The 14508-nt window shown below is 41.3% G+C and overlaps 1 protein-coding gene across 2 annotated transcripts in view; it reads left to right on the top strand.

Annotated features, from left to right (window-relative positions):
* The window catches only part of LOC111148324 (synuclein alpha interacting protein), a 79586-nt gene that overhangs the window by 43522 nt on the left and 21556 nt on the right, over positions 1-14508 (top strand). For both annotated transcript variants that reach the window (XM_022504828.1, XM_022504827.1), the window contains 2 exons: positions 5551-5664; positions 13166-13291. In XM_022504828.1, the coding sequence (XP_022360536.1) occupies positions 5551-5664; positions 13166-13291 (240 nt within the window). The remainder of the gene's footprint in view (positions 1-5550; positions 5665-13165; positions 13292-14508) is intronic.

Below are 14508 nucleotides of genomic sequence, written 5' to 3'. Positions count from 1 at the left end.
TTGGGGTTGGGCCCGGCACAGCTAGAAGGTGGATTTTTGTTTTTGAAGATTCCTAGTGAGCTTAGCTGGAGAGCGGAGTATGGGGAGAGAGTAGCGTTGGGTACCAGACAAATGGCAAATGAGCATACTACATTTAAGAGAATAATCATTTCCATTACTAACTGCTTTGAGCTTTGGAAACTACATTCCAGTTTATGGTGCAACGAGGGTAAGCTTCACATCAGCTAATAGAGAGGAAAGAAAATGATCTCTTGTGGTTCTCAGAGCTTTTGTTATTCATGACGACTGCGATTTAAATTTTTAACCACACCTGGATTTGTCTGAGACTGTTTCATTTTTTCCTAATGTGAGTATAATGAGCGAGACAAATGAGGAAAAGGTGTATTTTAAGGAATGGTAAGTCTCAAGAGTATTTCAGATAATAAAGCAGGGTTCTAATGGATCACGTCTGAAGTGTAAACGTCTTCGGTACCAAGAGTTGTTTAGAATATCAGAGCCAAGTTCTGAGTGTCATGTCGACTGGGATAGAGTTAAAAAATTAGAAATTGTGAGTCAGGGAAACATGGTCTTTTATATCTCACTGCAGTGAGTGACTCTGTAAAACATAACACATCACTAGAAGGTTGGCTATTAAACTACGCTTACTTTTAAGATCTTTGGCCCCTAAGTGTAGAATTCAGTCCTATTTGTGAAGAAGCCAGAAGTGAAGTTCCGGGAAATACAGTACATCTGGTGCTTCTGCATATGTGCTCTGCTTTACATAATAGCCATGTCCTCTAAAAGCTGAAGGATCATTTTTAGAAATTTTGAAATTTACTAGGAGAACTCGCTAGTTAAAGAAATGCACATGCGTATTCACTGAAGAACATGTTACATTTGAAATACAAGTGAGTGCTGTCCTACCCTTGCTATATCTTTTATGCAAATCTGAATTTTTGCATCTTTAATTTATTTACCATTCACTGCACTTTTTTATTTTTTTATTTTTTAAAGATTTTATTTATTTATTTGACAGACAGAGATCACAAGTAGACAGAGAGGCAGGCAGAGAGAGAGGAAGGGAAGCAGGCTGTGCACTGAGCAGAGAGCCGGATGTGGGGCTCGATCCCAGGACGCTGGCATCATGACCTGAGCCAAAGGCAGAGGCTTATCCTACTGAGCTACCCAGGTGCCCCTCACTCCACTTTTTAAAAAGATTTTATTTATTTATTTGAGAGAGAGAAAGAGAGAGAGCATAAGTGGAAGAACGGCAGGGAAGAGGGAGAAGCAAACTCCCCAATGAGCAGGGAACCCAAAGCAGGACTTGATCCCAGGACCCAGAGATCATGACCTGAGGTTAAGGCAGACACTTAACCAACTGAGCCACCCAGGTGCCCCACCATTCAGTGAAGTTTTATGTATGAAAAGTTTCTTTCTGCTTTATGTAATTGTATTCAATGAGAATGTATTATTTCCAAGATAGTATAGAAAATGGTATATCTTTGATAAAATAAGAGATCGAAGACCCTGGTAGATATTGCTTTCCTTTAGTGAATGTCGCTATGTCGTATTAGGAGCTGAACTGCAAGCAGCCATCATGAAGAAAGAGAAATGAGATGGGAAGTCAAGGTGCAGGATAGATGAGTTCAACAATGTGTACCATGTCCACCAGGTACTGTGTTAGGTGGTGACAATACAATATGTATGAGACTTAGTCCCTTTTCCTCAGAAGCTGATAGCCAGATAGATAGGGCAGGTAAGTTACTAGTAATTCAAGTGCATGATGGCAAATTTGGTTCTAGACCTATATCAGAGTCCTGTGGGAAGACAGGGGTTGGATCTGGTCATCAATGGATGTGGGTCGGTGTTGAATAAAATATTCTTGCAATGCCAAGAATTGTTGACATTTGCCTTGCTCTTTTAGTGTTTATAAAATACAGTACTCATGAGCTTTCCTAACTGTTGTTAGATTATGGAGTATATCGTAGCTATACAGGGGGATGAGAAAGTTTTTTTCTTCATTTATATACCCTAGTGCTTGTTTTCTTGGATTAAGAATTCTCAGAGTAGGACAGTATCTAAGAAACTTGTGGTCATTAGGCCAATCCTGGCTATAAACTCCTTCTACAGTACCGATATTGGTAATTCATTCTTAAACTCCTCCAGTCAACATACTGCTGTCATGTAACCAGCATGTAACCTTGAAATGCAGTGGTTTATTTTTCTGTTTTAATGAAGAACGCATATCAAACCCATGAGATTCAAAAGCTCTTATGGATTTGGGGTCTCGGATATTTCATGGACGATGATATGAGAAATGGAACTCTTCTTCTATTTCTTCATTTAATCTAGAATTTACAAAAGAAGTCAATACAAATGTTTCATAGTAAGTGCTATCCCCTTTGGGAATCTGACTTGACACAAATCCTGCCTCAGTCCATTCAGTGTCATTTGATAGACATCAGAGAAGTTGAGGGAGTTCTATGAAGTCATCATTCTTCTGTTTTAAGAATTGTTTTGAACACCAGTGACCAACTGATGGTGTTTCACCTCATTAAGCATAGGTCTGAGAGCCTTGCTCTCACTAAATACAACAAACTTGGTTCAAATGAGCAGAAGACGCTGAGATCATGTGACTCGACTGACAGAAAGCAGAGTCAGAGATAGGGTATCAAATTAAAAAATTACCTGAGAAAGGGGCTTTGAAGGCTTTAGAACACCTCTTGCCTCCCCTTAAACTCCTTAAATGGAACATAATAAATTCTTACCAGTTACATGCAGAATTTATTTAGAGTTTTCTGGGGAACCCAACACTAGATCCTGTGGCAGTTCAGGGCATTACTGAATGCCCTTTGGGAACAGTTAAGCAAAATAACTGGAAAGAAAGATTTCTATATGGTGTGTTTCTAAAATAGGGCCAAAACAATTCATTGTTTTAGGAGCTAAGCAGACTTGGAATGAAATAACCTTAGTTTCCTTTTTACTTCTCCTTCAGTCCTCTGATGAAGCTCAAAGATAACATAATGGTCTGGTGAGAAAATAGCTTCAAAGACATAACCTACTGTCTTCCCTTTTTTTTTTTTAATTTATTTTCAGCGTAACAGTATTCATTGTTTTTGCACCACACCCAGTGCTCCATGCAATACGTGCCCTCTACAATACCCACCACCTGGTTCCCCCAACCTCCCACCCCCTGCCCCTTCAGACCCCTCAGATTGTTTGTCAGCGTCCATAGTCTCTCATGGTTCACCTTCCTTTTTAACTCCCGTGAGTTTCAAAGACTTCAGCAGCAAAACTCTCCTGTTTGAATTTAATGATTTTTTTTTGTTGTTTTCTTGGTCTTTCTGTTTATGGCAAGCAATGTTGTGTTCAAAACCATAGTAGCAATCTATTTCCTTCTGCCTTTATAGTAGCATATTATTATTTGATACTTTTATTATTTAAACATTGCCTTTTTGAATAACTAGAACTAACAGATACCTGACATTCTACCCAACAAAAACAGAATACACATTCTCCCCTAATACAGATGGAACATTCTCCAGAATAAACCATATGTTGGGCCACAGAACAGGTGTCAATAAATATGAAAGGAATGAAATCATACAAAGTATATCCTTTAACCATAATGAAATGCAATTAAGAATCAGTAACAGAAGGAAATTAGGAATACTCACAAGTCTCTGGAATTAACACACACCAAAATAATCATTTATCAAAGAAGAAATTACAAAGGAAACTGGAAAATATTTGGAGATGAAAGAAAATGGAATATATTATCACTTAAGGATACAGCTAAAACAATGCTGAGAGAGAAATTTTATAGTCATAAATGCCAGTATTTAAAAAAAGAAAAGCAGGGATGCCTGGGTGGCTCAATGGGTTAAGTATCTGCCTCCAGCTCAGATCATGATCCCAGGATTCTGAGGTAGAGCCTCTCCCCACCCCCGCCCTGTCAGACTCCCTGCTCAGCAAGGAGTCTGCTTTCCCCTCTCCTACTCCTTCTCCCCCCTACTTGTGCACTCTCTTTCTCACAAATAAATAGATAAACCTTTTTTTAAAAAAGGAAAAAGGAAGTGAATAGCTTAACCCTCTACCTTAAGAAACTTGAAAAAGAATAACAAACTATATTCAAAGCAAGCAGAAGAAAAGAAATTTAAAAATTCAAGCAGGCAAGGGAGCCAGCCCATACAGACCAACCTGCCCTGGCAGCAAGGAGTGCAAAGGCGGGAGGAGACAGATCTGAGGTGGCACCTGGAAGCTATTCACCACCCACTTGATCTTGCTAGATTCCCCCAGTGGAAGAATAGTGTCTGCCTGTGAATGGTTGAGAGTTGACTACTTGAAATTCCACTATCCAAATAGGTATAGATAAAAAATGAGTAGATTACCTCCTATATCTTGTATCTGGAATAAGCTTCCCTGACTCCATGGCACAGTAGCTCTTTTCTTCTGGGCTAAGGTCCCACGGTGGGCAAACCAGGAAGGCAGCTGAATGTCTCATGTGTGGTAGAGAGGATCTGGGAGAGTGTGCTACTAGTAAAAGGTAACAGTGTTGTGTGCTGAGTTATCTCATAGGTTTTGTCTCATCTGGTGCTCACAGTTACTTTATGAAGCAGTTAATACTATCCCTGCCATTTCACAGATGAGAAGACTGAGTGTCAGGGAGGGGAAGCTACTTATTCAAGGCCTTAAATCTAAGTAGTGAATTCAGGATTTAAATCCATTGTCCTAATGACTAGGTTATACATTTCACAGCTGCCTTCCTGGTTTGTACAATGTGGGATCTCAGCACAGGAGGAAAAAGCCAGTGTGGGGATGGAGTCACCAAAGATTTTGGTGAACATAGCATAGCATTTGAGCCAATATAATAAAGTTATTTTCTCTTTTTTGATTTTGGAATCCTACCATTTCAAATTATGAAAGGTAAAAACCTATTCTAAGAGCAAATGAATGAACAAATGTTGGTATATTCATACAAGGGAATACTTACCAGCAATTAAAAAAAAAAAAAAAAAGAACAAACCTTTCATACAAGAAGAAGCTTGGATGAATCTCAGAGGCATGAATGTTGAGTGACAAAAGTGAGACACAGAAGACTATGTACTCTCTCCTGTTGTGATGGAAATCCTATCACCGGTTGCCTAGGGCAAAGACCAGAGGAGTCCTAAAGATTTTGGGTAAGGGGGGAATGGAAATGTTCTCTATCTTGATTGGAGGAGCAGTTATAAGAGAATATGTATTTGTCAAAATTCATCAAAGTATATGCTTAAAAAGAGTGGAGTATATTTTATAGTGTGTAAATTATGCCTCAATAAAGTCATTTTAAACTAGCTGATTATAGTTATGAAGATGCATTTCAGTAAAAATTCCCCATCGGATTTTGAGCCAAAAGCACAGACCAGAGATAAAATAGAAAAGCACAGACCAGTTTGATAGACTGCAAATAAATGAAGCCAAATACGAGAACCAAAGTTCACGTGATTTCTTCCCTTGGCAAAGTTACCATTTATGAGGTATTTTTCAAACTTCAGTGACCTTGAATTTCTTTCCTTCTTTTTTCCAATGTAGAATGGTCAGTTGGAGTGCGTCCGTTGGATGGTGAGTGAAACAGAAGCCATCGCAGAGCTGAGTTGTTCTAAGGATTTCCCAAGCCTTATTCATTATGCAGGTTGCTTTGGCCAGGTAGGAAGAATTTTTAATGATCAGGTTTATAAGCCATCATTTCCTTGTAATATTTTTCAATGAAAAACATGTTTTAAACAACCTAAATATTTCCCAATAAGGTAATGGATAAATAACAAAGCTACATACCTATGATGGAATTTTATGGGAAAACATGGGGATTAGATGATACTAAACTGTCTGATACAAAACCATTCGTATAATTTGGTACCAACTTTGAATTCTGGAGAGAGAGAAGAAGAGAAATAGGTAATAAGACTTGAAAAAAAACCAAAAACCCAAAAAAACTATGTCCCATCATGTTTATAGTAGTTATCACTCGGGGTGGAATTAGAAATGGCTCTTGTCTTCTTTGTTGTATTTTTCAGGATTTTACAAGTTTCCTACAATAAATGCATTTAACTTTTGTCAGAAGGGAAAATGATAAAGTTTCTATACCCAATAGTAAAAGGAAAATCTTCAGTAAGATGTTGATTAAGGAAGTCTCTCTCTATTGAACAAACACACTAACTAGATGAGTCTCAGTTACAACCAGTTCCTACACTAGGAAATCCCAGGGTGAGTAATAGAGGTACACAGATCACAGTCCAAGGTATGGAGTAACAAAAAAAAAAAAAAAAAAAAAAAAAAAGTCCTTTTATTTATCCTTTGAGAAGGATAAGTATAAATTATACATATTTTTTTAAGTTGGCACCACAAAATGCCAATCTCAGTCTTAAAAAAAATAAATAAAGTCAGCACTGGATTAAAATAGATTTAATTATATTTGTTTGTGGCAAAGAAAATTGCTTCTCATGCATATAACCGTATCCCCTTTGGCTTCATAACCTTTCCCAGCGGCAGTAAATTGTGGTATTGTCAACAAGAGATTATACTTTTTCGAGCATGACAATCTCAAGTTCAAAAAATACCCTTGGAGAATATTTCTTCTTTAGTGGGAGTCCATGTTAGGTGATGGCTTATTCTGTGCCATGTAACTTCATATGTAAACATATATAATATGTATAATAATATACACATTAATATGTAATATAAATATATGTACATTGATATGTGTAATTATATGTGTAATAATATTTATTAATATATAATATTTCCTGTATGGGCCAGGCACCAGGCCACTGGATTTTGTGTACATTATCTGACTTCTTCCTTAAAAAAAACCCTGTTGGAGCCTACTGTTTTTACCCATTCTATAGATGAGAGTAAGAAAGAAATTGAAGTGACTTGCACATGTTCCAAGGCCTAGTAAGCAAAGACTACATCTCAGCTGAAGTCTGTCTTGTGCCCACCTGTGTCGGTAATTTGTATAGCCTGTTTATAGCGCCATCGATCTAGTCGAGGAAGGCTTTTTTTTCTTACAATCTTAGCTAACAACACACTGTGACACACAGCTCAATCGAAGAAGGGAGTATCTGGTACTAAATTTATGAGATGAAGAAAGAGGCATGAAGAACATTTAAGATTTGTCAAACTATTTTGAAACAATCACTCCGTTTTTCTCTGTGTACTGTCCTCGTGAGCCCCAGCCATGATTTTCTACCAACAACCATAAAAGTTAATAAGCATTTGTGAGGGATGCCTCTTTTTTTGCTTATACTGGCAAAGAGGAGACTAGAATTTTCGAATGACCAGAAGAATGTCATCACTGATAATTTTCATAAATCATTTGCAGTCTAAATAACAGAACGTTCTTTATTCCCGGACTGTTTGAATAATTGCTTCATGTCCCTGAGTTCATTTTGTTTATCTAAAGCCTCACAAGGAATTTTGGATACCAGTGGAAAGGCTACCTGCTCTTTTGGTAGAGCTCGGCAAAGAGAGGCAGGAGAGGATTACATTGCCCTTCTGAGACCCTAAGTATAAACAGTTTGGGCCCCCGGCCTTCTTTGTCTCAGGAAATGCTCCTTGATGCATGCCAGTTTCTCTGGTCAGCTCTCACAGTGGGTTTCTCATAATTGTGAAGCTCTTGGGACAGAACCAGAGCAAGAGCCCTTTCTGGAACCGGTTGGGTGATGGCATGGCTTGCTAGAAGGGACTCAAGGAAAAGCCGAAAGTGGGTGACCTAGTAGAAGAGCCATGTCAGACATTTGCCTCATGGGAGTTATCAGGCTCCAGGTTGTTATAAGCATTGTGCGTGACCTCGAGGCCAGCAGCGAGCAGCCCAGCCCAGCGGCGCCCTTAGGAGAGCATTCCTACCCAAGTGGAAAGCGTAGAAGCCCTTCAAAGTCGTGAATTCTCTTCCGTCCAGCCATCCTGTGGCCACCCCAGGCACTTATGTAACAGATAACCTGTCGAGATGCTGAACTTGGAACCGGGACAAGCCTAATATTTTCACAAGGAAGACTGTTAGCGAACGGTTTTCTAATGGATTCAGCACATGCAAGTTTTTCCTCTGTCAGGCAGGCAGTCAAGTGTGTCCTGGTTTTGTTTCTTGAATAAATACCTCTGGAAGGGATAGTGCCGAGCAAAATTCCTCTCTCGGTTTACTTTCGTTGCCCTCTGCCCCTCATATGGATTCTTAAAGAGCAGGCTCTCGTTGACTCCCAATTTGTGTCCTTTTTCTTGTAAAAATTACCTTAAACACTCCAGTACCACAGGGCAGCCAGCGGTTTTTAGTGGTCTCCTGGAGCGATGGATCTTCGGGTGATACGAATTGATTTTCCTCATCGTGACACGTCAAGTCTCAGAGGGTGCAATTACTTCATGGCCTGAGTGTCCAAAGCAGAGCTCGCCACAGGGAGCGCCAATGCGAGAGCTGTGGGGGGTACTGGGGGGAAAAAGCAGGGATGTCCTCCAGTCGGCCCGCTTTGCTGTCCCTTGAGAGAGACGTTGCTGGCGAAACAATGGGAACAGAAGTGTCTCGAGTCAGCGTCACCAGCTGTGTGACTGGGTCTGTTTGCTTTCAACATGAAGGTTCCAGTGGGCTGGTCCCCGCTCCCTGCAAGGCTGTCTCCCTCAGCTGCTCCAGGCAGGGATGGGGGTGCTTCGGCCCGTTCCACGCTGGACATTGGTTCAGTGGGCTCTGTTATTATTTGCAATGTCAAACCTGGGGATCGTTGTGCTCCTGAGTCTGCCCTGTGACTTTTGATATGGAGATCCTGCTACAGAAACAACTCTGTGGTAGCATTTGGCATATACCGACAACACCTTTGCCTACACTGTGTGCATTGTCTCATTTTAAATGTTTGCTCTAATATAGATCCAAAAAAAAAGAGAGAGAGAGAGAGAGAGAGGTGAGGGGAGAGGTTGGACACTTTCTGAATAAAGAAGAGTGTCAGCAGTTCCTACAAATAGTCATGAACAGTGATAGGCAGGCTAGCAAGAGGGATATTTCCACAGGGTGTGTGTTACTGTTTTTCCACAATTCAAAAGGATAATATTCTGTTAACTTCACTATTTCACCATCATGGGGAAGAAACAAATAAAGAACCCAGACAGTGCTGTGATTGCAGATGAAAGCAAAATAGAAAAATCTTTAATTAGCCTGGGCATCCATCTGCTCTCCAAGGACAGCTCTTTGAAACAGCCTAAGTGACCCTGAGCTCCACGAATCCACCGACTGATGGGCTGTTAACCGTGCTTCCTGGGACCCTATGGCTGCATAGTGAGTGTGTCTGTCGTGGAATCAGGGGTCACAGGTCAGTGAGCAACAGGTTGTGGACATTCACATTCAGTAGACAGCAAGCGGAGACATGGAGAACACGAGCTCCGTGTCTGGGTTCAAATCCTAACCCTACCACTTATTAGCTCAGTGGCCTTGGAGACATTTATTTATTTATTTATTTATTTATTTATTTTTAAAGAAGAAAAGCTCTTTCTGCACCTCAGTTTCCTCATCTCTAACATGGAGATAAAAGAACCTTCTTCACTGGGCAGCTCCGGGGACTAAGTGGAAAAAAAACCACATGAAACATTGCCCTTACTGGCATGTAGTAGATATAAATATTGGTTCTTAGGATTATTGGATGTCTCCCAATTTCCCATTTTTATTGATATCAGGATTGTTGAATTTACTTACTTCACCATAAGTAAAGCATAAGGGAAATTTGGCAAAAAATATTTAAGCCTTAATCAATTTAAGAAATACTTCGATATACTTTTTTTTTTCCTTCACATTTTACTATCTCTGGAGTCTACCTTTATCTTATAATAAAGAACATCATGAAATTATGGCTGGCCACTTTTCTATACTTTGCCATCTCAAAAAACCAGACCGAATCATACCATTGATGGTGTATTGGATTTGATGATATACGATTGCAGAAAAATCTGCTTCCTTTAGGACTTAACGGTTGTAACGAAAACTGTAGAGACTATTGATGACAGTAATAAACCTCAGGCCCTCTTTTCTGTTACGTTTTTATTAGACTTTGTCCAGAAAATTTCATTTTCCTGTATTAATTGTCTCATTAAACAAACTTCAGTGCCTTTAAGAACACACAAAATAACACCAATAAAGCAGGTTCCCCAAAGAGCAGAACATCCCCCAGAAGAGGAAACCAGGACATGAGGGAAGTTTTTAGTCAAGAGAGGAACATTTAAGATATCAGTGAGTGAGTAGGTCTATGGGTAGAATGGTAAGCTGGAGAGGCATTCTGTTAAACAGAACTAACACAGAAGGGCTTCTCCCTCCACGTGACTGCGTCAGCTATTCTCTGAAAGCAACACTTAAGGGAAGATGAAAATCAGGAATTACATTCTCCACTGAGCATCTTCCTTATGTACACGCGTGCGTGCCCACACAGGCCCAGGAAGAGAGCGCTGGATGTCTAAGGAGAGAGGTAGACCTCACTGCATATAAATATATATATATATATATATATTGAATACACATACACATTCATAAGGCCCTTCCTAGTTGGAGAAGATAGTTCTGTTTGTTCTCCTTTCTAGGTAGTTCTCAAATAAGTCGCTGTCTGAATTATAGGACCGTCGATTTCTGGTACGTTCTCCAGAATCAGAGCAGAAAGCTTCATTTTTCTGAGAGTGGATGCTACGTATGCTCTTACCAGAACCCAGGAATTCTAGATCTTTGGTTTCTGTGAGGTTTCTCAGTGAACAGGCTGATTACTTCTCTTCTTATTAAAGTAAATTGCCCACTATGGAACACAAAACTGAATGTGAGGGGCTCAGCGAAGACGTGCCTGTTCGGAACAGTAGAATAACGGTTCTTCCTTTATATAAATGTTGCATAATGAATTGGGTAAGATCCTTAATTACCAGAAGAGCTTTTCATGCCTTCAGAAGAAAATAAGGCAGGTTATTGAGCAATCCGGACTGAACCTGACTTGGAGGACTGCCGCAAGCCAAAGCAGCTCTTGGCCTCATATAGACCTTGGCCTGTTTGCCCAGATTTTCAAGCCCCTGTAAAGTCCAGGTCTCTAGATTCTTCCCCATATGTTGACAAAGAGAAAATTCCTAGTCTTATGAAATGTAGTATTCTATTTTCTACAACCCTGTTACTAAAAGTCAACACACCGTGAATAATAGTAAAGGTCATTTTCTTTTCAGGTGAAACAGTCTTATCCACTATGATATGAATTGAGTCTGAAAAATGTGAAAATATGCCTGCAAGCAGTTACATATGGAACATTTCTAGCTAGGACATCAGAGAATACATACTTGTCTTCTTTGGCTTTCTGATTTGTAAAACAAGGGTGTTTGAATTGGATAATTCCCTCAAGTTTCCCCCACTCTGCAATTTTAAGATTCCATGATTAATATCAGAGAGCAAGCCAAGTCACCACAGGCTTGACAACGACCCACTGAGGTGGCAGGGCTGTCCTTGTCACCCGCTGGGTCACGGCAACCCGCCTTCTTGCTGTTTCCAGATTTTCTCCATCAGCTTCAAACGAGTAGGTTGTGTTTTTCATCCAAAGAAACATCCACTCACCCAGATCTTTTAAGGAGTTAAGATCCCACAGTAGAATCATCTGGTTCCAAGTCAAAGTCATACCATTTCCCCCTTCCCAATTAGGAAACCAAAAGAAAGTTGTCTGCCTTGAACATAGGATACATCACCACCCACTCTGGTCCAAATAGCAGCCCCAACTTTCCCCAGGTTTGCCTCCGAAGAAGAGGACAAGCGCATCAGCAAACCCTGATCCAGAGTCCCACTCCCAGCCCTGGCCTCCAGCCTTTGCCCCGCCTCATTCTCCAGGGACCTGGAGGGTTTCATGTTCTGCAGGGTCTGCTTTTGCAGCTGACTCTCACCCTGTGTTCCCTGGGTGCCTTCTTGGTAGGTAATAGGCATTGACCGCATGTTACCCTTCTTGTTCTTTGGGGGGGGTCTTACTCCCTGCTTGCTCCCCCTGAAAGAGTGGCGCGAATGTCCGTTCTGTCCCTGATGTTGCCAACGCGCGAATGTTCGTTCTGTCCCTGATGTTGCCAACGCCTTCGTAAACAGTGCCTGGCTCCCCCCGCAAAGGGCGAACCATGAAAGGAGTTGGCTGTTTTTATCCAACATTCCTTAAGCAGATTAGTTGGCATGTTCAGAAGGTGAAGGCAAATCTAATCCAGAAAAGTATAAAAGTTCATGACCAGTCCGAGCAAGTAACTGGAAAAAAAGAAAAAAACCTTTACAAGGCAAAGGAGAGGTTCAAGGCTATTTCAAACACACGATCATCTTTTTAAATGTCAAATTCCACTCACTAAACTTCATGCTGTTGTTTTTACCACTCTCGTGTTTTTTTAACATTATACTTAATTCATCTATTTTAAAACAGTGAAATCCCATCCCCCTGCTTTCTCCTTAGGCCAAACATAACATGAAAATACCACAAAATACTCAGTGGGTAGAACGCAAACGGATTTTGACAACACGCTGAGCACACTATGTCTTTGCTCTTGAAAGGTTGCGTTCAGATCATCGGATGCCCTCCATTTGGCAGGGAATAAGGGAACCCTTTGCCTTTCAAACCCCACCGACATCTGGTCAGAGAAGTCAGGAGGGTCCTGGTTTTCTCTCGGTGAGGTTATCTCAGAGTCAGCCACTTAAGCTCTGTCAGCCTGTTGACTGCAGGAGGTCTGGGATCACCAAGGCATGGTCATCAACTTCAAAGGAGAAGCTGGTTCTCTTATGCCTGAGGTTTTGTAATAATATTCCTGGACCCTAAAGACAGGACAACAAAGGAGCAAAAATTGCCTTGGCCTCGAAAGACTTAGATTCTGGTCCCGCTTTCCACCTGTCTAGCTGTGTCACTTGGAAGAAGTACTCAAATGTTCTACAAACCAACTGTACATCTAAAGAATAACTAAGTAAACCAAGACTAGTTCGGACAGAACTTCCCACTCTTAAAATTCTCTGGGCTTTCCTCCTTCATGGACTTTGAGTCAGAGAGATGCATGGATTTTCAGTTCAGGAGGAATGGTATTTTCTGCTGTTAAGATAAACCTGGTTCTATGCAAGCTTCCCACATCAGAGTTTTGTTTTCCTCTGACTTTATTTCAGACTTGCTGCATGATAGTCCATTAATTGCCGCTGTCTTTGTGTTTGCAGGAAAAAATTCTTCTTTGGCTTCTTCAGTTTATGCAAGAACAGGGCATCTCCCTGGATGAAGTGGACCAAGATGGCAACAGCGCCGTCCACGTAGCCTCCCAGCACGGCTTCCTCGGGTGCATCCAGGTACACAGTCCCATTGCTTTGAGGAGACAAATGAGTTTATCAAGTCACGAAACTAAAAAACGGAAATATTGTTTACTGGAAGACATGTGTGGATTAAGTGAGCTTTTTCTGTTGTAGTAGATCATAAGGAATTACATTGATAGGTTCATTTTTCCAGAAACTCACAGAAACTTCAGCCTAAAGAGCCCTATGGGTTTCCTGTTGAGCGTTGCGTTATGTCAAAAGAGACCGGAGATGGAGGGCTGTGATTTCTCCCCTTTCTGTGGGGCAGGGCGGAGCTTCTCGAATGCCTTCAGAAAGCCCCAGAACTAAAAACAGGGAGGCCTCAGATATTACCGTTGCTCCCCTCATTCCGTGGGTAGGCTAAGCAGGGTGGCCAGCCTCTCCACCCAACAGCCTCAGGTGGCCCCCCCTTGTATGCCTACCTGCCTCACAGGTGTTACCATAGTCTGTGTGTGCAAGAGTGTAGGGTTGGGGAGCAGAGCCACAGAAGGGTGGGGGAGGTTCAGCCCCTGGCTGCCAGCCGCATGCTGCTTAGAGCACTCGGAGTTCCCATAAGAAGAGGACTCGAAATCTCATCCCTCGGCCAAATGCTTTGGTGCATGAAGCCGAGCCAAACCCAGTGCTGCCCTCGTAATAGCATGTGGCTAAAAGCCCAGTCAGGGTCCTCAGGAGTTTGAGGCACGTGTGACTATAAAAACCAGGTAGATCCCTGGACTTCAAAAAATGTTAAGGCCCTGAGTGACAGAGCAAAGAGGGAAGGTGACCAACGAGAAGGAGGGGGAGCAAGAGGAGTGTGACAGTGTGAGGGAAGGAAAGGCTATATACATCAGAAATGAAGTTTGTTTAGATTTGGTCTGGAATTTGATTTAGGAGTGCGTCATTACCCGCATCAGACCAACCACACCATTGTTATCACGGAAAGTGACCTGCATCTGTGGATGTGTTCCCACATCTGCCCGAGGTGTAGGAAATTCCTGACTGACCAAGTACAGCTGAAGGCAGGAAAGAAGTGCTTTTACCTCATGGAGTTCACGCAGTTCAGAATAAGCTATGTGTATACAGCAACTCTAAGAAAACAGCATCTCTTGTTGCCTTATTATATGGTATTTCTTTTATTGCAACGCAGCATGCTGATTTAACAGGAGCTTACTGATGTCCTGCTATGTGTAAAGTAGATTGTATCCAAAAAGAAAATCGGGCAGTGAGAACCAGTT

Source organism: Enhydra lutris, unplaced genomic scaffold, assembly GCF_002288905.1.
Source record: "Enhydra lutris kenyoni isolate GAN:26980312 unplaced genomic scaffold, ASM228890v2 scaffoldscaffold19, whole genome shotgun sequence".
NCBI lineage: Eukaryota > Metazoa > Chordata > Mammalia > Carnivora > Mustelidae > Enhydra > Enhydra lutris.
Note: the sequence above shows the minus strand (reverse complement) of the source record. Positions and strands in the feature narration are given on the sequence as shown.